This window comes from Lutra lutra, chromosome 18, assembly GCF_902655055.1.
Source record: "Lutra lutra chromosome 18, mLutLut1.2, whole genome shotgun sequence".
In the NCBI taxonomy this organism is placed as follows: domain Eukaryota; kingdom Metazoa; phylum Chordata; class Mammalia; order Carnivora; family Mustelidae; genus Lutra; species Lutra lutra.
Window position 1 is genome coordinate 27,854,648 of NC_062295.1, and position 23,849 is coordinate 27,878,496.

Here is a 23,849-nt window from a genome sequence, read left to right on the forward strand (position 1 = left end):
GCCTGCCCCCCAGTACCACTAATTTTTGTAATATGGAGGATTCAGAGAACTTACAAACCTTAAGCTTGACATCATTATGGTGCTGAAGGAAGAATGAAGTAAAATGGAAAAGGAAAAAAAAAAAAAGCTCCTGTTACCGTATGCATAAGAAGTATGTTATTTGAGGGAGCCAGAAGATTTAAGGAGAGAAGAATACAACGTAATTGTTCTACCAAAGCTATATTCTAATAAACTCCTGCTAAAAAGCAACCATTCTGAAAACATTACTTTTTGTAATATAATGTCTATGGCATTTAGAAGAAACATTTATTTTTGCCGGTTTGGGAAAAAACTCAATTAGTAAATACACAGAACGTGAATATGGTCCTAGTGTTGATAAAATTATTTTCATGCAAGATGTGATTTAAAACTTGTAAGATCTGTTACAAGTTTTGCAAACAACATCATACTGTTCCCTTTTCCCTCTTCTAAAAATAAAAAGCAGTACCATTAGTTCCTTTTAAAGCATGAGTCTTGTCGCCCCTGCATTCATGTCACCTAAGAAGGTGGTGCCACATTCCGGTCCCCACCCAAAAGGGACCCTGGCGGTAGGAGTCCGAGGTGATGCCTGGGAATCTGCCTGGTAACCAAAGCCCAGGAGTTGCTCCGACGCAGGTGGTCCAAAGACCACCCTCTGAGAAACATTATTCTGTATGTTCCCGATCCAGAAAATACAGCTAATTGCCTCTCAATCTAATTACAGCCAATCTCAGCCACTCAGAACCATCACCCACAATTAGACCTGTCCAGGTTTGCATGACATGATTTCAAGACACATGACACAATGGCTTTCTGCACAAATGCAGGTGCAGAGATCACGGGGTGACCTGCTGTGACAGCGTCTGTGGAGGCAGACGCGCGGGAGACGTGGCAGCTTCAGGAGAGCTGAGATGGCTGGATGTGGGAGGGTCTGGCGGGCCACAAGGCAGGGCTCCTGAAGGACAGCAGGCGGGCCCTGACAGGACCTGCCTGCATTTTGGGGCCACTTCGGCCTCCGCTCCGTGTGTGTCCGTGAGCACTAGTGTGAGGATGCACATGCACCCCTACGTGTGAAAAGACCCAGGGCTCCTGCAAGCACTTTGTTGACTCTGCTGGCCATAAAATGACCCCCACTTGCATCAGCAGGGAATGCTCTAGAATTCACTTAGAAATACCAAGACCAGGTTCTTTTAAACATCATTAGGACCCGGCAGTAAGGCCAGTGCATGAGAACAGCTGGGTTCCCGTGGTGAGGCAGGTCTAATGGGACTGAGGGTTAAGTACAACAAGGCTGTGTCATCAAGGTCCCCTCGGCCCAAGCCTCAGAGACCCTCTAAAAACAAGTTCCAGTCCTACTCAAGAGCACGGAGTTCAGCGCAGATTTGTCTCGGACAGAGTTCCCTGAAAACGTTCAAGGGAAAACTAGAAAAGAATGGGCGTGTTGTATCTCTCCTCATATTTAATTAAAGAGAAGCAAACAGTACTTCCAAGAGGGAGGTCGCTCCGTGCTCAGCACAAGACTGCTCAGTGCAAAGCTGTTTTCAGACGGGCGATGAAACAATTCCACGTGTCGACACTCAGGAAAGCTACCATTTCAGAAATGCTGCGGAGGCTCCGCTAACAGCTCTGAGATGACGTACGAATGACAGTGCCACAGCGGGGGCGGCTGTAAGACAGCCCAGTGCATCATCCACTGCCGTGTCCAGTCCGATCTAGCACCTTCCCCTCCCCTCGGGGCACCTGGAGGCCCCAACTGCCCTGCCCCACAGACCCCATCACAGCCAATGGTGTATAGGAAGAAAAGTTATACACAAGACTCGGACTCTGATCCTTCAAGTTCAAGAGATCAGACCGTCGTTGTCTCCTGCACAGTAACTGTGTGAACAGTGGAAGGAAAAGGATCATGTCCTACAAAAAACTAACAGAGAATACAAGATGTTAACAGATTTGGAATAAGAACCTCACACGGACACGCGCATCAAACAAGAACCGAGCAAAGGTGAGCCGCGGCAGATGGCCTGGTTTCCAGCCCAGTGGATGCGCATTTGGCTCTCTGGGCAGGAGGACAGGCCGCTCTGCCTAGGAGCACACACTGAATCTTCAAACGCACCTCTGGCTCTTCCTCCTTGGAAAGAGAATTACAAGTTGGGCACCAAGACATCCGACAGTTTTCTAGCAACATCTACCACAGGGAGCTGCCTGTGCCTGCCTTAAAGCCCACCCACAATTTCATTTTCAATTAGCAGCTCCTCGAAAGGCAGTCATGAAAGCAGTTGCTAAAGAGCATTCAGATGTCACCGAGAGACTGCAAACCCAAACTGTAAATAGCACATTGTGACTCGCCTGTCACCACCATCAACTCCCACGGGAGTCTCGCAACACGTGGCGATTGCCGCCATCTGCTCAGCTCCCCCTCGCCACCACAGCAAACCACCAGCCACCCACTTGCTCCCACCTCCCACGCGTTACCTGTCACGTGCGGGCCCCTGCGGAGACGGGGTGCCACGAGCAGGGATTAGGATGCAGAACACGCGGGGGCTCGCTTCACGTTTTGCAGCTAAGATCTAGCCACACGCAGAGAATGGCGTGTCATTGGAGGAGGGGAAAACTTACCATAAACACAAAATGCAGTTTTAGATAAAGAAAGTGAGCTCCACCAAACCCCATGGGCCGTCCAAAATGCGGTGTGAAGGGAAAGCACGAGCCCTTGGCCTTCGGTCACCCAGAGTGCGGGGATCTCTGGGGGACAGAGTCGAGAATCCTTTCTCTCACTTTGTCCGTCCCTAACAATATATATGACTTAAGGGGCCTTAATAAAGTTACACACACACATACGTATAACATATTCTCGGGATTTAGTGAATGCCACTTGTTTCTGGGTTTTGTTTTGTTTTTTTTTTGTTTTTTTTTTTTTTTTTGGTGTTTTCGTTTTTATTTTTAAATGGAGCAATTTCTCTAGGGCTCAGGATCATGCAAGCAGAGTTACTGTCCCTTTTTTAGTGGCAGTTCCTTTTGTAATTCAGCCTATTTTCTCTCAGTAGGTTTTGCTTTCTGAATGGGCAGTCAATGTGCTATGTCCTCTTCTAGTTGAGTTTTGCTAAATTCTAATTAAAAACACATATGTCACTTGGGATAAGATTTATTACTGGCCTCATCACTCCAAACATCTGTCCCGCTGAGGTCAAGAGATGCTTATTATCACTCTTACCAACACCCAGGGCTGATGGACTCTATCCAGACAGTACGCTGAGTAGTCAGGAGACACAAAACAAGAATTCTGAAACTCAAAAAATAAACTGTCATTTCCTCCAAATGTCCAAGTTCAAAAAATAAAAAAATTTTAAAAACTTCATGAAACTTGTGATTGAAACGTGTCCCGTGTTCCCAATACCAAACCCATTATCTCCAGTTTAATAAATATACAACTATTCGGAACAGAGACAAGGCCAGATTGTGAGTTCCTCAAAACTAGATGTTAAAATCTGGCATCTTACCCTTATTTTGAGTTAATCAAAATTCCAAGAGCAGTTATTAAGCCAATCTTTCTCCTTCCCATTCTTTGATCATCTGGTTTTATTTCTATTTCTGTAGTTTTAGACAAAGGAAAAAAAAAATAACGCGCAACTTAAATTCATCAGAAGGAAAAAGAGAGGATTTAATTTACTATCTCGGTTTGCAACCTACACATAACAACACAATTTTTGAAAAAAGCAAATGGAATCCCAACAAAGACATTAAACTTGAAATTCTGAAGTAGGAAGTAAAAACGATTTGACCGCAGCTCCATTTCTTGACACTAGCTCGATGCACCTTCCGTTACTTAACCATGATGACGAACGTATTGATGTTCGCATGTCTTTCCACCACTGAAGTGTGATCCCTAATTGCATTAGTGTTCCAAATGCTCTGAGATCTGCAGAGATCTGCAGGCTCTAGAGTCAAGCTGGATAAAAACCTGTGTGACTTCAGCCTGAATTTTTTTTACCCAAAACTAATGAGCTAGCCTTCAGAAATATGACTTGAACAGGATCTGTTTAATCAAAGTTGTCCATTACAAAGCCTGCTTTGCAAGTTAATTTCTACTCACAACAATGTCAGCGAGAAGTCCTCAAGACAACCTGAGTCAGTCACTCTGAAATAAAGGATCAGCTTCTGGTAGTAAATGCTGTCCCCGGGGAAAGGCCTGAGCAGAGAGAAGGCTCCGGCACAGCGGGTGGCTTGGTCACCTGGGCCCGTCTGTTCCACCAACACAACCACTTCCTCCCAATCAGGCCAACACACAGTGGCAACACACAAGGCAGATGCAACCCCACAGCTCTAACAACAGCTCTCCCTTTAAAGACGTGGCCCTGGGATCAGTCCCTCCTCCTCCCGCACATCAGTATTCATTGTTGATATCTAGGACGTCAGCTACAAATCCCCCACCGACTCTGAGTCTGCCACAGCAGAGTTCAGGGACAGGAGCAAATTCCCATTCCTTCCAGGCAATACCCACCCAGGTCAAGTTGTATGAAGATTTTTAAACCACACAAAAGCCATCCTCACCAGCCAAGGTCAGAGTCTACCTGCTGGGCTCCTGAAATATCTCAAACTCCTTTATTTCCCTCTCAGATGGGATCCTCCTGTGGCTTGAAGCAATGTCAGTAGGTTGCCTCTTTCTCGGAGACATCCAGCCCTCAGCTGGATGGAGTTTTGCAAACTAAAATTCAGTTAGGAGGCAGGCTCTGGGGTTTCCTTTGATGACCCATCCTGATACCTGCTTCTTGGAGGAGCTCATAGGGCCTAAGAAATGCTCACACATCACTGAAGCCTACTTCCTCTGGTTGGGTCCCTATGAGAGAGAGGAAAGTCGGGCTAATGGACTACACGGAGCTTTAGAAACACCCAAGCCCAGCCAATCTGAGAGTTCTCCAAACTCCCATCAACTTGGCCTCCTTGCCACTCTAACTAAAACTCCTTTGCTCTCTGCATTTTCAACTATGAAGCAGTAACATTTTAAATCCTTTCCCATGGTCTAGAAGTGAGACATCATGAAAGAAAACTCAATGCCCTAGGAAGGGTTAAATTCTCCAAAAATGCTTCCGAGGAAGTCCTCCGTTGGCTCCAAGGTTTGGCAGCGTGTCACGTCCCTGTGCCCTTCTGGTGGCTGCACCGAGACAGTCTTACAGTTAAAAAGTAAGGCTCCTTGCAGGGACGGCGTGGGTAGCCTCTGTTTTGGTTTCCCACTCCCAAGTCTAAGTGGGGGTGGGGGGGCCACCACATCCTTATTAGTACAAGCTACAACCTTTTAAACATAATGTCTGAATGCTCACGCCATGAGCAAACAGTTCTGTGTAAGACAAACACAAGAAGCCTGGGGTCAGAAAGACATGCATTCTTTGGTAACTTGTTCCTTTCTTCATGTTTAAAAGCCCCTTTGGAAATTAAGGAGAATGTTCAAACCTGCCAAATAAAAAAAGTGCAACCATTTTAAAAGACAGCTGCCCGCTCAGCATCTTCGAAGTCAGGATGTATTTAAACTTAAAAACATAATCCAACAAATGAGTTCCACTGGGGGGGGTTAAGTACAAGTTAAAAAGCTTTCTTTTCCCAGGATGAGAAAATACCAGGAGAACTGAGGTTTGCCATCAGGCAAGAGAAGTAAAAGGCTGCTTGGTTTTAGAACTACACATCTCTCTTATCAAAGTATATAATTGTACTCTCACGTTAAAAAGATTAGTTGCCTTCAACGGAGTCTCAGGAAAAAAAATCCTATTATTTCCTCTCCACGAAGGAGTAACATCTTCCCATAATTACAGGAAAGCTGTGCATTAAGGTGCCTCCTCAGGAAGTACCATTTCCTAGTAAGATGCAACCCTAATCCACTCTCACAGAGTCAAAAATAAAGACTAAATTCTCACCTCCTACGGCCTTCTTTCCTCTGTAGCTCTTTCCATTAAACCTCCCTCAATAAGAGGCACTAGGCAACAAACCATTAATTTAGAAATTCTTCTCAAGGACACTCTCATCTCAAGACCCCCTCCTGGCTAAGATGGTCAGATTTCAGCTACTTTATCTCGTAAGAGGCAAAGGTCAGGGAAACCGTATCTGCCACAACTGGAAATGCACACCCAGTACTATCAGCACAAGCCCTCAGCCCTTGAAGGCTTGTGTGTCACCTCTTAGCAGCGATCGCACCCCCGACGGCACCCGTCCGGGCAACACACACGGAGCCGTGTCTCTCCCTCACACGTCTCTCCCTTAAATGTCCTCACAGAAACTATCAATTACGGACTCCAAGCCAAAATCACCTTGACCGAACCCTTCATTTTCCAGATGGACAGCAATGGACGGTGCTTTGCCCAGGGTTTCAAAACGGTACACGTGAGTCAAGGAAGACTACAAATGGAAAGCGGTAGAGCTTTATTCGAGTCATCAACTTCTGCTTCCCTTCCTACTAGAAAAATAACACTTGATTTGGGGAGTATATTTTGGCATCAACACTGAAGATAAGAAAAACACCACTTGCTTTGAAAACTCTTGCATAGACCAAAAAGGTACGACTCATTCTTTCCTTCTCCATGATTCATGAGTCAAAAAAACCTGCTTTTCAAATACTGTGCCTAAAATAAGGATAGCTCTGATTTCAAATGCCATTTGTACCAGAAGGTTGGCCATCAAAAACCAAAAAGCTACTTGAATTTGAGACGTACAAGTCCTTATCTTCACCAGAGCACAAAGTAGAAAGAAGAATTTTGAGGACGGAGAATGGAAAAGTCAGACCAGCTCAGGGAGTAAGAGTGTCAAGGATGAGGAACCACACTTTAGTGCAGACTCGGAATTAAATTGGTTTCTTGCCTGAAGCGGTAGAAGCCTTCCTCCGATCCTGCTGGGAGGGAGGGCCTGAGGGAAAGATGGTGGTTATCCTGCAACCTCTCTCCATGGTAATAATTACCTTTCTCACAGCTCTCATACACAGTGGCATGGGTTGGGAGTCACACAAACACCACAAGAACATCACCTTTCATAGAACCAAGCCCGTCTTCCCTCCCTCCCTCCACACTTTCCTGAAATTTTTTTTTTAATTAAAAAAAAATAGATATCGTCATACAAACGTGGTTGCTTTCAAAGTTTCCAGTAATGTCTCTGCTCTCTGAACTTTAGGTAGTTTACCCTGTTTCTTTCTATGCCCTCGTAGGCTACTTCTATAGCCAAAGTCACTCCCCATGACCAAACTGCAGACATAGCTCCTAGAAATCCTTGGAGACACTTACGACCTATATGACCTGGAGCTCTCTTTCTCTTCATGCTCAACCCTTATCTCAAACAAGGGAGGCAGAAAACGCAGGGAAAATAGAGCAACACAAAGAAACCGGGGTCCAAACTCTGGCTCTGTACCTCATTGCTAAGTGGCCCGAGACAAGACTTTTAACTCTTTGACCTCTAGTTTCCCCATCTGGAAAGTCAACATCATATTACCCACTACCCAGGGTGACTGTAAGAATTACAGATTATATAAACTCCCTTGTTAATGACTATAACATGGTATACACTAGATTAATGATAATAATTCCTATTAGAACTCCAACCTGGCATTTCATTTCAGGACCTATATGTACCTTCAGAAAACCTGCCCCTGTCAGATGTGGGGACACTTCCCTGAGATCCTTCTATGATCTGGACACTGATATCCATCACTCTAGATGTTTTCTTGGAAACATATCCCTCGTTACCCAACAGGTTGAACACGGACTCCACATCTTATTAGAGGCGAGGTCATATTGATGTTTTCGGTCCTTCCAATCCTTTCTCTAAAATCATTACCAAAAATACACTCTTGATGATTTATAAGAATGATTTCCAAACTGGCCTAGCCATTTCAAATAGAAAATCTAAGACCACAGAGTTCTGCAGCTCACCCCAAGAGGCTCTGGTTTATTAGGTCCTAAGGAGGGGTCGGAATTGTGTTTAAGAATGCTCAGGGCAGGGCGCCTGGGTGGCTCAGTTGGTTGAGCAATCGCCTTCGGCTCAGGTCATGATCCTGGACTTCCAGGATCGAGTCCCACATCGGGCTCCCAGCTCCTTGGGAAGTCTGCTTCTCCCTCTGACCTTCTCCTCTCTCATGCTCTCTCTCACTCATTCTCCCTCAAATAAATAAATAAAATCTTAAAAAAAAAAAAAAAAAAAAAAAGAATGCTCAGGGCAGGATCACTAACGAACTGTGAATGTTTGGATCCACTGTTTTGTATGATCCCAGATTTCTCCCTCTGCAGACAAACATCTGCAAACTGCAAATTACCTGTTTGGCTTCTAATTAGCAGCACCTGCTCTGTGAGCCACACCCCCCCCCTCCCTCTCCTCCCTCTGCTTCCTTCAAGTGATAGTCATTCCCACCCGGTGGTCCCGCCAGAAACAAACAAAACACACCCATGACACAGGTAAGTCGGCAGGCACTAAAGCCTCCGGATTTGTGCAGAAAAAAATTGCTATAAACAGCTTCGTTTCTCATTATTAATCTATCTCATGTGGGGATTTCCACAGGCAGAAAGGCTCCCAAATGCCAAGAGCTATATTTTCTTGTGGATCACTGAAACCTAATTATTAACAGGCCAGTGAGCCGTACTACCAGACTTTCATACAATCAGCAGATCGCAAAGACAGTCTTGAATGATGGACTGCAGAGAACTGAAGAATCGAAAGGCAAATTCATTTCTCCCGCACGCCGCAGTATCTGAGCTGCTCTGGAAAACAGAAATCTCATGCAAGGCACTGCCTGCTTGACCACAACCATTCTTAGCACCTCAGAACCCTGAGATCCACCCTGGACACGATCACACCTGCCGGGTCCGTCTGTCCCCATGAGGAAGATCTCCGCCCTACGAGCCAGTCTACCCTGACGAGCCCCAGGAGTCTGGTCCGTCTGCCCCCGCTCCGGCGGCGCCAGCATCGAGCTCCGCACAGCACAGCACGTCTGATAAAAGGGACCGGCGCTCGAGCTTCCAGTCGCAATGACACACCGGGCGGGACGGGCACGGTCTATGAGAAGCAAGTGCAGGGCTGTGCGGGCCGCGCCCCAGCAGCCCCCGGGGAGGTCTTCTCCAGCCGGCAGGAGGAACCGCGGAGAGGCAGGCGCCTGCGGAAGGGACCTCGCGGCCCCCGAGAAGCCCGAACCCACGCCTCCTCACCTGCCGGGGTCGCTTCGGCATCTTCTTCCTCTTCCCCAGGTGCTGGCAGAGGTTACGGTCATTCTCTCGATCCGAGCCGCAGTGGTGCGCGTGGCTGAGTCGGCTCTTCTTGGAGTGAAAGGACAGGCCGTTGGTAAGTGCTTCTCGTTTCTTCTTGCTCAGAGGGGTCTGGCGTCTCTCCACACGTTCCTGAGGCTTAAGCGCTACATCTTTCTACAGAAAGGAAGAGAAGGAGAGGGAAGCGAGGGTTACACAGGTGTCCAGGGTCGCACCCAAGATACAGGCTAAACGGGGTTACAAGAAGGGAGAGGGGAAAGCAGGAAGGGCAGGACAGGAGAACGCCTGAATCTAAGAAACACGGCTCTCAAGTCTTCTGAATCCCTAATGCTACCACAAACACACCTTTCTATTCTTGTTGGGCAGAAAAGTCAACAAAGCACAAAGCATCTGTCCATTAAAAAAGTGATTTCACTGCTTAGTGGCATTCAATCGGGATCTCCGCTAGGTCCAGCGGCACACAATGACATTCCCCAAGGAGGCTCGAGACACTCACTTTCCAAGTTGGTGCATCAATTATGTGTCAGAAAAGGAGTCCTAAGTGCATGTATGATTTAAAAAAAAAAAAAAAAAAAGGCAAAAGCCTGACTATACCAGGGCCAGGTGGATGCGAGCCAGCAAGAAAGAAACTATCAATTCATATGATTAAAATGTTTCCTTAATGCATTATATATTTTTACCACAAGTTCCTCTGAGCATCCTTAATTCCCAGGTCTTTGCAAAATGCAACAACATTATCATCACCAGGATGTATAGCAACTTTTCATTTATCGCTTTGTGTGTGGTTGGGGGGTGGGAGGGGTAGGAGAAACGTCACGGACGTCCCGCGCACAGGGTAGGAAGCAGCGGCTGCGGAGACCACAGGCTGGCATTTCATGCCACGAGATCTAGTGCATTCTGTGCTGGCAGGCAGCTCAGCACCTATGGAAATACCTAAAAGCCCTAGGTCCAAAGCCTGACTCTGACATTATCCACTAAGAGACCTGAAGTACCCACTGTTGGGATATGTACAAATGTCCTTCGAACCCTGAGAAATGTACTCACGAAGCACTGAATTTAGAAGCTGTGGCATGCAGTCATTTGTGCATGAGTAGGCACGACCCTGTTTACCCTGAAAATGCTCCTTCACGGAGCCTAACCCCCATATATAAAAATTCTGTTTCTGTGGTCCTAAATGAATGCACATTAAAACAAATAATAAAAACTGAGACAAAATTTTCCTTTTACCTATTTTCTCCTTAAAATACCTCTCTCTTTCTTTACCCCCGTCACCCTCACCCCCACTATCCCGTAGTCCCAAGGTGGTTCTCTATCCCGCTGCTTCCCAATATCCACTACTGCCCACTTGACATGCATGTTGCTCCTCGGTCTTTCCCCAAATCAACCGTTGCCATCGGTTTGGGGGGCCTGGATGTTTACATCTGCTTAGGCCTCAAAGCCCAACCTTCCACACCTCTCCCTGTTCTAGGGAGGGCTGTTCTAGCAGGGCTGTCCACTCAGGAAGACCTTTCTTATAATGTGAAGCACTATTTTCAAGCCTTCCCTTAATACAAGTATTTTCTGTGTGCCCAGTATAAACCAAGAACAAAATCAGCACTGTCCTACAGGGGCTGGGAAAACAATTGTGGGGGGCGGGGGGGTTTCCTTACCTCATGGGACAAATATTAGGGACAAATATTAGTCAAATCACATAAATATACCACTGCAAACTGAACAAAGGCAAAGGGTGCTAAAATGAGGGGAAATGGTCTAGTCCAGAGGAGTAGGATGGTGCTGAGGAGATGACTGTCATTTGACCTAGTTCTGAAAGTCTGAGCAGAGAGAACAGCTTGTGCCAAGGCCCTGAGGCAGCTGGCAGCATGACCTCTTAAAAGAATCAGGGCACAGACTGAGTTATTCATGTCAGTAACCCCAATGCTTCACAGAACCAGGCAAAGATAAATAAATCAGGCTAGATAAATAAATAAACGAGGCAACTACTTAAAGTACCCAAACCTATAAGCAACAATAGCGACTAGATAGTATCAAGTAGGGGTACGAATGCTATAGAGAGTGAAGCAAACTAGAAAACTGGAAACCAAGGAATCCCGCAGGCACCACAGAAACCAGGATCACGACAAACAGCATGAAGCGCCACAAGGGCCGAGAGAAGCCATCAGGGCAAGAAGGTATCAAAAATAACCATTTCATCAGGCACATGACTGACTCCAGGTCCAACGTGTAGCTGCCACCAGCGCTGATGGTTTGCCCTCCGCCGTGGGAGAGGCAGCTCTCCCGAGGCGAGGGAGAGGTGTGGTGACGAGCGTTCAGGGGATGCGCTGAGATCGAAGGGAGTGCCCATGGCCATCGAGTCCAGTCTCAGAACCTTGGCCAGACGATCTAGCCCATGAAATGTTCAGTAAATGTCCTCCGTCCAGCGCCCACCACCACGGTCAGCTGTTAGACATCTGCTCGGTTCTGAGCATTCTGTGTCTGACGTCGCGCGCAACCAGAAAGGGCCAGCGCTCATGCAAGACGCTCAGGAATGACGGACGGCAAACCTAGAAGCAGCCAGGTAAGTCCCGTCGTGGACCGCTTCAACCTACTGCAATCAACTGTACTTCTTCTGAGAGTATTATCCAAACTCCCCACAGGGTTAAAAACAACAACAAAGAAGAACTCCTCTTTCTCCTACAACTCACATACGGCCCAGCATATACATGGGTGTGGAGTATCATATTAATAAGCAAACGATACTTAATAATGTATCAACCGAGCTTTTTAAAAAATGAAGCCATTCTCTTTGGAGCCCAAATCTCCTCTCACACTGAAGGTGCTCCCAGGTATATTGAAAATTATGTACGATTCCATACAAATGTGAATTAATATTTATGAGAGTATGGTATAATTTCTTCCAGACCCATTTTATTTTCATGTAGCATATTAATCAAGGCATCTCACTGCACCGCGGCATAGCTACACAGAGCGAACGGACCCCATGCCGTGACATTCGCTCCTAAGAGACCTGCCGAAGTCTTAGCAGCAACCATACAATCATCTTAGGTCCAATTAAAATTGAGATTTTCAACTCTGGAGGGTGCTGGGTGGGGAGGAGAGAGGAAGAGAGAAAGGATCAAAGTGTGTGTAGTGGTGGTGGCTTAAAGGTAAGGAAAAAAAATCAGGAGTCTTTAAAAGGTTTTTCTTATAGAAGAGGTTTATATTCTCAGAGCCTAGAAATTATCTTTATTCTTTCAAAGATACAGTTTTATTTAGAAATCGCTGCAGACACTGCTGTAATTCCAGAACAAGCCAGGCTACTGTTTACCCATTCCCTCTGTCAACACTCCCTGGCTGCCTACGAGGTATAAAGTAATCATTTAACTCGTCATGGACTGTGTTGCAGGGAAATAACAAGAACTGTCCGTTCTAAGCAAAAAGAATCAAAGACAAAAAGACTGATGACAAACCACTAACCTGGTAACACTCGAGAGGGGTGTGCATGCGGTTACACACACGTGTGTGTGCCTGCGTCTATACACCAACCAACAATCACCCCTGATTTAAGAATTTCCTCCTACACACTTGGGGGGGCGGGCGGTCCGCAAACCACTGTTACAAAATGGGAAGGAAATTGTGTGATTTATAAAATAAATGTTTACAATCAACGAAGGACGGTTTTCGTAAGCCGGTTGACTCATCTGTCTACCCTGATAAAGGCTAGTGATTCCCAAGGAAAATTTATGTCCATGAGAATTACCTGCAGGGCTTTTTTGAAAATAAGGTGACCGTGTCCCAGACTTGGCAAAGGAAGCATTTAGTAAATAAGCACTGGGAAGGAAAGCGGGGAGGGCAGAAGAAAAAGGAAGAAATCTGGAAAAAGGGAAAAAAAAAAAAAATATATATATATATATATATATATATGTCTAAGGCATTCATTTGAGAATCAGGGAAGCTAGCAAGAAAGCAAGAAAGCCAGCACGCCAACAACAGAAGGCTGGCTGTTAAGTATAAAGATTTAGACATATTTGCTGGCAATAGAGGGGGTAAGTGCACAAGCCATGCATACCAGATGGGACCAGGTTTCATGAATAGTCGAAATTATGTGATTTTTAGGTCACTGGTGATGGAGGACAGGGTCACAGCAGCACACATGCCGAGAGGCTCCGAGACGGACTATTTCCTTCGACACCCAGCCTTCTTCAAAATAGGTGCTCTCGCTCTTGACTTCCCCTTTTCTCAAATTATAATCTCTCACCAAAGGCTTCCTCCGCCACTCCCGAATTTCAAGATGAGATGGTTGGGTGCTGTGCAGACGAGGGGAGAGTGAGAAACTGCAGACGTGTCTCGGCAGCGGGGCTGCGTCTGCTGATTACAGATGAAGCCGGAGACAACAGAAAAGCAAGGCACAATTTGCCTGCCTTGCACAAAATAGGTTTCAGAGAGTCTCCCTCTGATTTTCGGAACCAAACTAATCTGAGAGCAGCCCGTCACTTACAAAGCATCTGCGGCGTGGGTGCCTGCGTGTGCCCCTGGGGACGCCCATGTGGGAGAGAGGGGTACGGTTTAACCAGAACCCTTCTGAACTCATCTGATCTTAGGGACAGGCGATGAAGTAACAGAGAAGCCAGGGGAAGTAAGAAAAGGCGCTTCTTTTTTTTTTTTTTTTAAGATTTTTATTTATTTATTGGACAGACAGAGATCACAAGTAGGCAGAGAAGCAGGCAGAGAGAGAGGAGGAAGCAGGCTCCCTTCTGAGCAGAGAGCCTGATGTGGGGCTCGATCCCAGGACCCTGGGATCATGACCTGAGCTGAAGGCAGAGGCTTTAACCCTCTGAGCCACCCAGGCGCCCCAGAAAAGGCGCTTCTGACTGTCTCCATCCCAAGGCCTTCACGGCTGCTGTGTTCTCATTTTAGCTTGGCGTGTGCTTCGTTGGTTTCTTTTACTGCATTTGTACTTGCAGTACAAACCATTGGAATGGTTTGACAGACCATGATTCCGTCCTTTCTTAAATGCCAAAGAGGTGAAAGCATTTACAGTGACAGTAAGAAGTAAAACATTAAGAAACAAAACACACAGCTCTTTTGAAACTGAACTGTAGGCTACATTAACACCAGCCCCCATTCTGGACTTCTGAACAGACCTGCAGAACCTAGACGTTTTAGTAAGGACAGGAGACTGTGTGTAGCAATTTACAAACAAAGTAACAATGTGGCATTCAAAAAAATAATTCCTCATGTTCACATCTTTTAAAAACAAAACTGAAAATACCTCGCTGTGCCAGCCACTTTGCCACCTGTTAGAAATACCTAAGAAAGGTTCCCTGACCCCAGGCTGCTTAGTGGGGGTGCAGAAGACAAATCATTGAGCCTTTACAGCAGAGCGGGTTAGGGGAGGAGCCACTAAGGTGATCCCTACCTCCACCTTTCACACGGCGTCACGGCTGTAGCGCTGTATTGCCACGAAGACAGAAGAGTAGATCAATGGAACAAAATAAGAGTATAGAAATAGACCCACATGCGTACAGAAAACTGGTTTCTCGCAAAAACACAAAACAATTCTGTGGAGAAATAACCTTTTTAACAAATGTTGATGGAACAAATATACACACACGCATATATACATATGAATATATATGCAAAAATTTTTGATTGACATCTCAGTCTAGTTAGGAAAAATAACTTAACATGCATCATAAACCTAAATGCAGAACCTAGAACTATCCAAGTCCCAGAAGAAAACAGAGGAGAAAACGTTTGTGACCTTGGGTTTAGCAAAGATTGCTTAGACAATGCCAAAAGTGTAATCCATAAAAGAACAAAGTGATAAATTACTCCTCACCAAAAATTAAATCTTCTGCTCTTCAAAAGACACTGTTGAGAAAATGAAGAGACAAGTCACAGAATGGAAAACTATCTGCAAAGTGTACATAACTGAGAAAAGTTTTGTATCCAGATTTTATATTTTTATATATATATATATATATATATGATTTTATTTATTTATCAGAGAGAGAGATCACAAGCAGGCAGAGGCAAGCAGAGAGAGAGGAGGAAGCAGGCCACCCACCGAGCAGAGCCCAACTCAGGACTCGATCCCAGGACCCTGAGACCACAACCCAAGCCAAAGGCAGAGGCTCAACCCACTGAGCCACCCAGGCACCCAGATTATATTTTTAAAAGCCCTCAAAACTACATAAAAACAACCAACCCAGTGTTCTAAACAGTCTTAAAAAAAAAAAAAAAGATTTGAACACTTAACTAAAGAAGATGTGGGTTGCAGGTAACATGTGAAAAGATGTTTAGCATCAACAGTCATCGGTGAAATGCAAATTAAAACCACAATGGGATGAAGGGCTAGAATGAAAAGGCCTCAGGACACCAGCTGCGGGAAGGGATGTACAGGAATGCTCATCCAACTGGAGGAATGACAAAAGGCCCTGCCACTCTGGCAAACAGGCCACTTCCTTAAAAGTTCAAAGCAGACCTACCCTATGATGTGACCATTCTGCACCGAGGTATCTCTCCCGCCCCAAGTTAAAGCACATTACCACAAAAAAGATCTGCATAAGAATGCTCATATCAGCTTTGTTACAGCTTAAACCTGGAAACAACTCAAATGTCCATCAACAGATGAACAAACCGTGATCCAAACGTTCTGGAGAGCATTAGCAACGAGAAAGAGTGGCCTCCTGACGCGCATGACAACTTGACTAAGTCTCAAAATAATAACGCTAAGTTAGAGAGATGAGTCCCAAGAGAGTATTTCGTGTGATTCCATTTATATGAAATCTAAAAAATACAAGATAATCAGGAGTGAGAGGAAGTAGATCAGTGGTTCCCATCGAGGGGCAGAAGAGATTATCCACAGACACGAGGAAACATCTGGGGAGAAGAACTCTCCACTGGCTGGATGATGGCCATGCTTTGGTGGGCACACGCACACGCGAAAACTTGTCAGACCTTATACTTTTAATCCACGCAGCTCACCGGTCTGTGAATTAACCTGAGTAAAGCTGTTAAAAACACACGGCAACCGTTGCCATCGCGCAGGACGGCAGCTCGCCGTCCCCAACACCGGGATGGCACGCCGCGTCCGTCCAAAGAACTCATCTCTCGGATTCCCGCAACGAGGGGAGGACCGCGCTGCGGAAGGTCCGGCCTGAGCCCGCGACGGGGCCGTGAAGTTTCCACCGCAGACGACTCGGCCGAGGACAAGAACGCCTCGGGCAGACGGAGCAGGGCCGTCTTCGCGTCATTTTCAGGACCAAGGTGGAGTTCACGGTGTGCCTCTTTCCTTCACTTCTAACAGTCAATTCTCCGTTATTCAGAACCCAACCTTTGTCAAGCTTTCCTAGCTTTCGTTCAAGTGCCCCAGTCACTGTTTGGCCACATCCTCTCTCATGCACACTTGAACCAGAAAGCAAAGAAAGAAAACATAAATACATTTTTTTACTGCTCCTACCTATTAAAAAAACAAAAACAAAACTGAGGCGGTTTCTTATAATATATTTAATACATGACGATACACAGAACATAAGGGAATTCAAATGGAGAGAGGAAAAATGGTTTAGAAAAAGAAACTAAGTACAAATTCAGGATATGAAAACACTTGTCAAAGGTGTGGTGCCATTGTGAGAGGTGAGGAGTCGCACACAAAAAAAAAAGACAGAGAGAAAGAGAGAGAAGAAAAGAAAAACAAAACAAAGGGGGGAAAACCAGCCACATGAGAAGCTCTCCTAAATGCAGCTATGGGATGCGATCACAACCAGAGCTTAAGTGAGATTGCTGCACACTCTGTGAATTGAAAACGTCCCAGCAGCCTCTCATTCCCGTAGATAATTGAGAGTTGGCTGCTGTTAGACCCTAACACTCTCAAAGCGGTTGAGTCCCTGGCAACTAGATGCTATTGCTTAAAACAGTTTAGGCTCTCAGCCCTGAAGGATTCCTAAAATTGGATTACAGTCCCTCCAGATAATCTGAGAAATACAGCATGACGAAAAGGAAACCTTAAAGAAAATTTTTTTAACTCCTCCATAACAGCAACATTCTAAAAGCTGAGCACAGCATGACTCAGGCAGAAAATCTCATCAGGAAGGCTGAAGGGCGATCCCGTGCACAGAGAGTGAGTCCAAACAGGGGAAGGGAACCACACCACAGAGAAGAGCAGAGGAGAAGCCAGACGAGAAGGCGGGCCGGCCGCACAACCCGCGGGCCTTTTCAAGGGCGGCCCGGCTGGCTACCCCAAGAGAGGCGGGCAGGGCGGGCAAATTTCTGTTGCTTTTTGATCTACTGTCGCCTAATCCACTGCGGTCACACACACGCATTTGAGAGGAGGTGGAATTCTAACGATAGCCCTAACTGGCCCCTGTTCATTTTTTGACCAGGCATTCCATGCACAAAATGGGGAAAGGGTTCATTAACGGTCGTGTAGCAGAACAGTCAGAAATCGGGGCCTCCCTGCCATACTCAGGTTTAGCTGCACAAGGATGATGGCTATGGCTCCCGCGTCATCCCTGAACTCCCTGTGCAGAATACAGCATGTGGCACAGAGCAGGGGTTTCTGAACAAACGAACTGGGAGAAATGAGGACACCACGCAGGTTTCTCTTACTCCAGAGGCGGTCCCACCAGGCTACGCATTGTACCATTCCCCCCTCTTCCTTTCTCACACTGTCACCCAAAAACTTCCAAACTCGGTATCCCCGCAGCACACCACGGTGAAACCATCACCATTCCCCGGTGCACTCAAAAGGGGCTGAGCGGATGCCTCAGAGACAAGACAGATCACCTTACTAAGTCCAAAAGGAGACAAAACAATAAAGGGGACTGACTGGCAAAATGCCAGGTCTTGTTCTGTGACTTTGTATGAAGGTTAAATGACCATTTACCAGGTCTGAACACCTCCTACTCTCCGAAGAATCAAGGGGTTGATACTTATGATCAACTGGCCAGATATTCTGGGCAACGAGCCCAACCGGCCAGTGAAAACCTCTTCCTACCCAAATACTGGGATTCAAATGAGTCAAAGACACAGGCTTTTTTCTCTTCCTCAACGTGTTTCCAACTTCTCTTCCGCAGGTACCCATGAACGATCACAGCTTCACTTCCAACGGCCACTCTCAGGATCGTACTGATCCTGTAGCTGTGACTGTCAGCTCTGTGTGCCGAACGGTCACTTCCCGGGCCTGGGGCACTCCTGCAGAGGACAGGTATCCCCACTTCCATGTGGAACGTGGCCTGCTTTGGGCCTGCATCACCATCATAAAGGGGAAAGCAGAGGAGAGGATGTATACACCAGAAACGCAACACATAGTGTGGATGGACATCTGGACCTAAGAGGATCTTTAATTTACTTTGGGCAAGATGCGTGGTCTCCATTCGTGGCACTATTCTAGGACAGTGAAATGAAATGAACCACAGGACAAACAGAGACTGGGATTCTGCGCCGTGGGAGGGTTCTCCATCCCTCTCCTCCGTGTGCCACCAGTTCTGATCCCCACTGTTTCCCTGAGTCTTCCCTAGAAGACAGGGAACAAACTCTCCATGCAACATCAGCATCTTGCAAAGGGGGACACGCGGGGAGACCACTAATAGGTCCTTCTAGCTCAGGCTATTAAGAAGTCAGATCTGTACAAAACAAAACAGAAAGTCAAAGCTGCAGTAACAGGCAGCAGAAAACACCGATACCTGCTTTAGCTAGGGCTGTGCTGTTCCCGAAGCAGGGGCGACAGCCAGCAGTGGGGAATCACTTGGACAGGCCCATTTAGGGAAACAAAATCACAGGCACACACACTCACACACACACACAAAGAAGGCACATTCTGTCCACTCAGCAGACAGGAAACAATTTTATGAAAGGTAATTTAATGTTTAGGACTATTCAGTGACAGGAAAAGCAATTTCTGGCCAAGTTCACAGCATGTGGTTCTGAATACAAACAGTTTTGTAGAGCACATTGGGAGGGTACATGGATAAGAGACACTCCCTTTACGCTCAAGTTTTCAAGTGGTTCAGAGAGGTTTCTGGAGAACTATGAAACAATTATTACCGGAGTAATAACTCTGCAACTTTCTCCCATCTTCCCAGCAACTGTAGTCAACGTCCCATCGAAGGTAAGCAGGCATTCATTCCTTCCTTTATAGGGCTGCACAGGAACCAACGTGGACATGCGCACGCCAACCCTCCCCTACTGCGGGAACCTCTGTCAGACCCTTCCTCAAAATAATTTTAATTGAAAGGGCAGAAACCAATCCACTCCAACACATATAAATTTAGGATCTTCCATGGGACGGTCTCTTAGGTTTCGTCAATCTGTCTAATGTCATTATCCCGGGAGACTGTTTTATCCCATATAAAATGTTCAACATTTTACCAACATATAAAATGTTCAGTTTGGAGCTCACTGATCCACTAGAGGCTTTTCTTCCAGATCATATTTTCATTTTCCAAGGGAGTAAGCTGTGGACTGGTAAAGCTCCTCTCATTCCCTAACACCGAATCATTATAACCTTATTTGTGTCAGGGTTACGACCTTTTGTTTGAAGAAAATTTCATATTATGGTTTAGTATTATCTCATTATAAAAGACTTCTCACCTCCACTTCCCCTCCAAAGCATAATGAGGGAAAGGCTACACGCTTCTGATGTCAAACAGCTGAACTCTCAGAACGGATTCGAATCAGCAATAAAAATCTTTACAGGAATAAAAACCTTGGCTTTTTCTCTACAACTGACAATCTTTGCCATTTTCTTTCAGGAGTGAAAAGAGGCAGATGACGACACCTTTCTGACCTTAAAAAAACACAAAGCTACACAAATGTTCCAGAACCTGCACCCCACAGGTTTTGCCCGTGCAGGTAAACGAGTATTAGTGGATGATGGTAACATGGTAACTGCCATAAACACCCACGGGAGCGAAATGCAGAAACGCCCACTCAGCTGCGGACGCGCGGTCACTAAGGAAGACACATATACGGGCTTCACGGAACATCCTGCCAGTCTAGGACCTTGTTCACTCAGCTGCAGCCTACGAGTGTGCACACTCTCTTCATCGCCCCGATCTTCCATTTCAGGTTTTATCCAGAAAAGTTTTCTTTGCTTTAGCATCACTCGGGTAAAAGTAAGTGGAACTACCCGCAGATCTGCACGGAGCCTAGAAAAGTGCATTAGATGTCCCCACCAACCCGAGACGCAGACTACATCAACTCCTCAAGCTATTTCTGGAATGAGAATAAATTAGACCCTACAATTAGAGTCGAAGGAAGAAAAGAGCCTGTGCTCTCTGTTGGCTAGTAACTGACCTGAGAGATGAAAAGTGGTGCCCGTCTGCATAAGGGAATCAGGTGCTTATTTGGAGGCGACTCCGTCATGCAAAGAGGTCTGGATGTCCACCCAGCTTCTCCACAAGCCACAGGCTTGTCACTCTAACAAAGCTTCCTATAGATAGATTAGTGATGTGTAGGTACTTATTGGGTCTATCAGATTTGATAACGGAATCAATCTCTTCCTTCAGAAGCTCGGGGTTAATGGCAAAGTTTATTAAACTGCAGGCAGTCATTCAGAAAAGATCAATAGAGACATGATTACAGAGTAACCAGAGGATTAAACATGAGATTTATCACAAAATTAAACTGAATTAAACGTTCTCTGATAGCTTGAAATGCTGTCGATACCTTTAACTCATAATCTAGGCTCTCCATGTTTACCTAATAGGCAGTAGGGATGCCTGATTTGAGAAGACGACTGCTGTATAAAAACATAAGCCACAGAGATTTGCTGAAAGCACTGAGAGCCCTTCTGGAAATGTTCTCCCATTTTTCAGCAGCACCATTTTAATTTATTCGCAAGAGCTATCCATGGTTACCTCCGCGGAGCTCTAAGTGCACACCCCATCCCTCCGTCCCCAGCACACGCCCGTGCATGCGCACAAAAGGCACGTATCTAGGGATCTGTCTGCAGAGGACATACTTTCAAGAATTTCCTTCTCTCTCACACAGAAGCATGTGCGGTGACACGGCCCAGGGTCCCACCTGGACAGGGAGCTGGAAAATGTCATCCGATTGTGCGAAAATCAACCCTTCCTCGTCCCGCGAGCATTTCTGGATGCCACCACAAGCTCGGCAGATTGCATTCGGAACGGTGAAATCCCCACCTCCGCCCACAAGAGGTGAGCACCGGCTCACCCAAGCGGCAGTGGCATATCCGCCCATCATCGGCGGAGGAGTCAACACACATAAGGGCTGTTGAGACAGACATGGGAACCACAGTGACAGAGAACGGCTCTGCAGGATGCGCACTGCTGAAGGCCAGGCCCGCTGGGTGAGCCCGGGGGGGGGGGGGGGGGTGCGCACGAGCAGATGGGCCGGTCGGGAAAGCAGGTATGGGGCCAAACCTGAGCCCATCGTTGAAGCTGTACCTTGGAAGGCAGCATTTCAGAGGGAGACGACTCCTTTTCCCTTGTCCGGTTTTTATCATACTCTGAGGACTCCTCGTCCCACAGATGGCACTGGCCCTGCCCCACCGAGCAAGCAGCAGGCGCTGGTGATTTCAGCAGCGATCCACAATGACAGCTCTTCTGCAAATGCGGGCAGCGCTGGGCTGGACACGAGGTGCTGAGGCCGAGCCTGCCCTGCAATCCCTCATCCCCTTGTCAGCACACGGACTGACACCAGAGCAACCCCTTTTCTTCTCAGCAGTTACCCAACCCCACAACAGAGCTCTGGGCAGTCCCCGATCCTTCTCAGTTCCTCAGGGAGCAAGATGGCCATCCTGCCCGCTGAGAAAGGAACGCTGTGCCCCATCCTTAAAAGCGAAGGCTGCTATGAACTCCGGACACAAAGCCAAAACCTTCTTATGTTCAGACTCCTTTTTTTTTTTTTTTCAAGTAGGCTCCACACCCAGTGTGGAGCCCAACATGGTGTTTCAACTCACGACTCTGAGATCAAGACCTGAGCGGAGATCAAGAGTCACACACTTGACTGACTGAGCCCCCCAGGTGCCCCCAGACTCCTTTACTGCGGGAGATCCTATCAGTTTTTACAGTCACTTCCTACAACAGAAACTGGATTTCCAGAGAAGGGCAGCACTCCGCGGCTGCCCACGCTCTTCACTGGTTCCCCACGTCCCTCCTCGTGTCTCTGCTCCGCCAGCGCTGACACGAGGAGCAGGAGCTCCGGTGGCAGTCAGACCTGAGTGTGAGCGGCGGAGGTGCCACCCTGCGGCTCTGCGACCTCGAGTGAATGTCCCAGCCACCGCAAGCCTCCACTCGCAGGACACAGGGACAGAGCACGGTGGTTTCGTGAAACCCGCGGCAAGCCTGGTTATCTGCCAGCACGCAGCAGACAGCAAGTGAATGACACGTGGGAATTCCTCTTCCTGACTAATACAGTCCTGCTCTCAGTCATTATAAAGGGAAACTGTTCGTCATTATAAAAGACTGTATTTGGCACCGGAGGATTAATGGCGGGATCTGTTCTCCATCTATCCTCAAGGCTGTGTTTACAGAGTATCTTCCAGAGTACCGAGTAATGGAGTGCTTACGGTGTTTACAATCCTTCTTTTAATTACCACAACACCCTGAGAGGCCTCAGCATTCTCATTTCTATCAAATGGGAGCGAATGACACGGCACCAAACTGACGAAGCGGCCACGAGGACTGAATAAGCGAACGTTATTTCCGGAACAGACTGGGGGTCGTTATTTTATTACTGTGAACTGACCTGACCACCTTGCACACAAGATACGTCCGAAATTATAAGACCCCCCCCATGTAAACCCTTCCTACAGGCAGGCAGAAAGAAGGCCTGAAAAAGCATGTGCCACTGATGACATCATAAATCTCTTTTCAACTGCTTCACCCCTGCTGGTTTTCCAAATGAGACATCTGTCCATTTCCGAAAAGAAACAAATGCTACAAAACAGTAACTAGATGCAATCTAATGTGAAAAGATCTACCGCTTCCTGCCAGAGCCTGACCTTGAAAGAAAGGGGTTTCTTGGACTCTCTTGGGGAATCCTTCAATGTACCATCCAAAACGTTCCTGCCCAAGGCTTAATGGAACAGGGGGAGATGGAAAAGGAGGGGGGGGTGAGCTCTCCTTCCCAGCTGAGCACTGACACATACAGTACTGTTTGGGAGGCAACTTTATATGCTCTTAGTAGTAGATTAATGAATGTAATTACCTAGCATTGTGCTGTGAATGCTGCAAAACTATAATTTATAGAGTGCTGTAAAGTTCTAATGTGTTTTTATGTCCATAAGCTGCTTAACCATAATCTGATGCATTTGTACAAGAAGAGCCTAAGTGGCTCTCAGCTGAACGGTGAACACAAGTGTCTGAACCTCGGTGGCTCCACTCGTACGTCTTTATAACCCAACCCCGAGTGGTAAGCATCTGAGGGAAACAGCTGCTGAATTACACAAATAATTCTAGAGACAGTGACAAGGCTCTCTGCCTCTCACACCGTGAGGAGAGCTTCTGGTTGACAAAGGCTGCGGGCCTTCACCACACGCTGCCGGGGCCTGCACACAAGCTCGCTGGCCACCTCTTCTCTCCTGCCACAACCACCACCCTCCCCAACAGGGTGCTGCCCCCTCCACCTCTTCTCTACCTGCCATTCCCACCGCCCTCCCCT

The 23,849-nt window shown here is 46.8% G+C and overlaps 1 protein-coding gene across 8 annotated transcripts in view; it reads right to left on the bottom strand.

Moving 5' to 3' along the window:
• The window catches only part of AUTS2 (activator of transcription and developmental regulator AUTS2), a 1,101,696-nt gene that overhangs the window by 816,449 nt on the left and 261,398 nt on the right, over positions 1-23,849 (bottom strand). For 7 of the 8 annotated variants that reach the window (XM_047714565.1, XM_047714568.1, XM_047714567.1 and 4 more), the window contains exon 2: positions 9,183-9,395. The exons of the other annotated variant lie outside the window; for it this stretch is intronic. In XM_047714565.1, the coding sequence (XP_047570521.1) occupies positions 9,183-9,395 (213 nt within the window). The remainder of the gene's footprint in view (positions 1-9,182; positions 9,396-23,849) is intronic. 8 annotated transcript variants of the gene reach the window in all.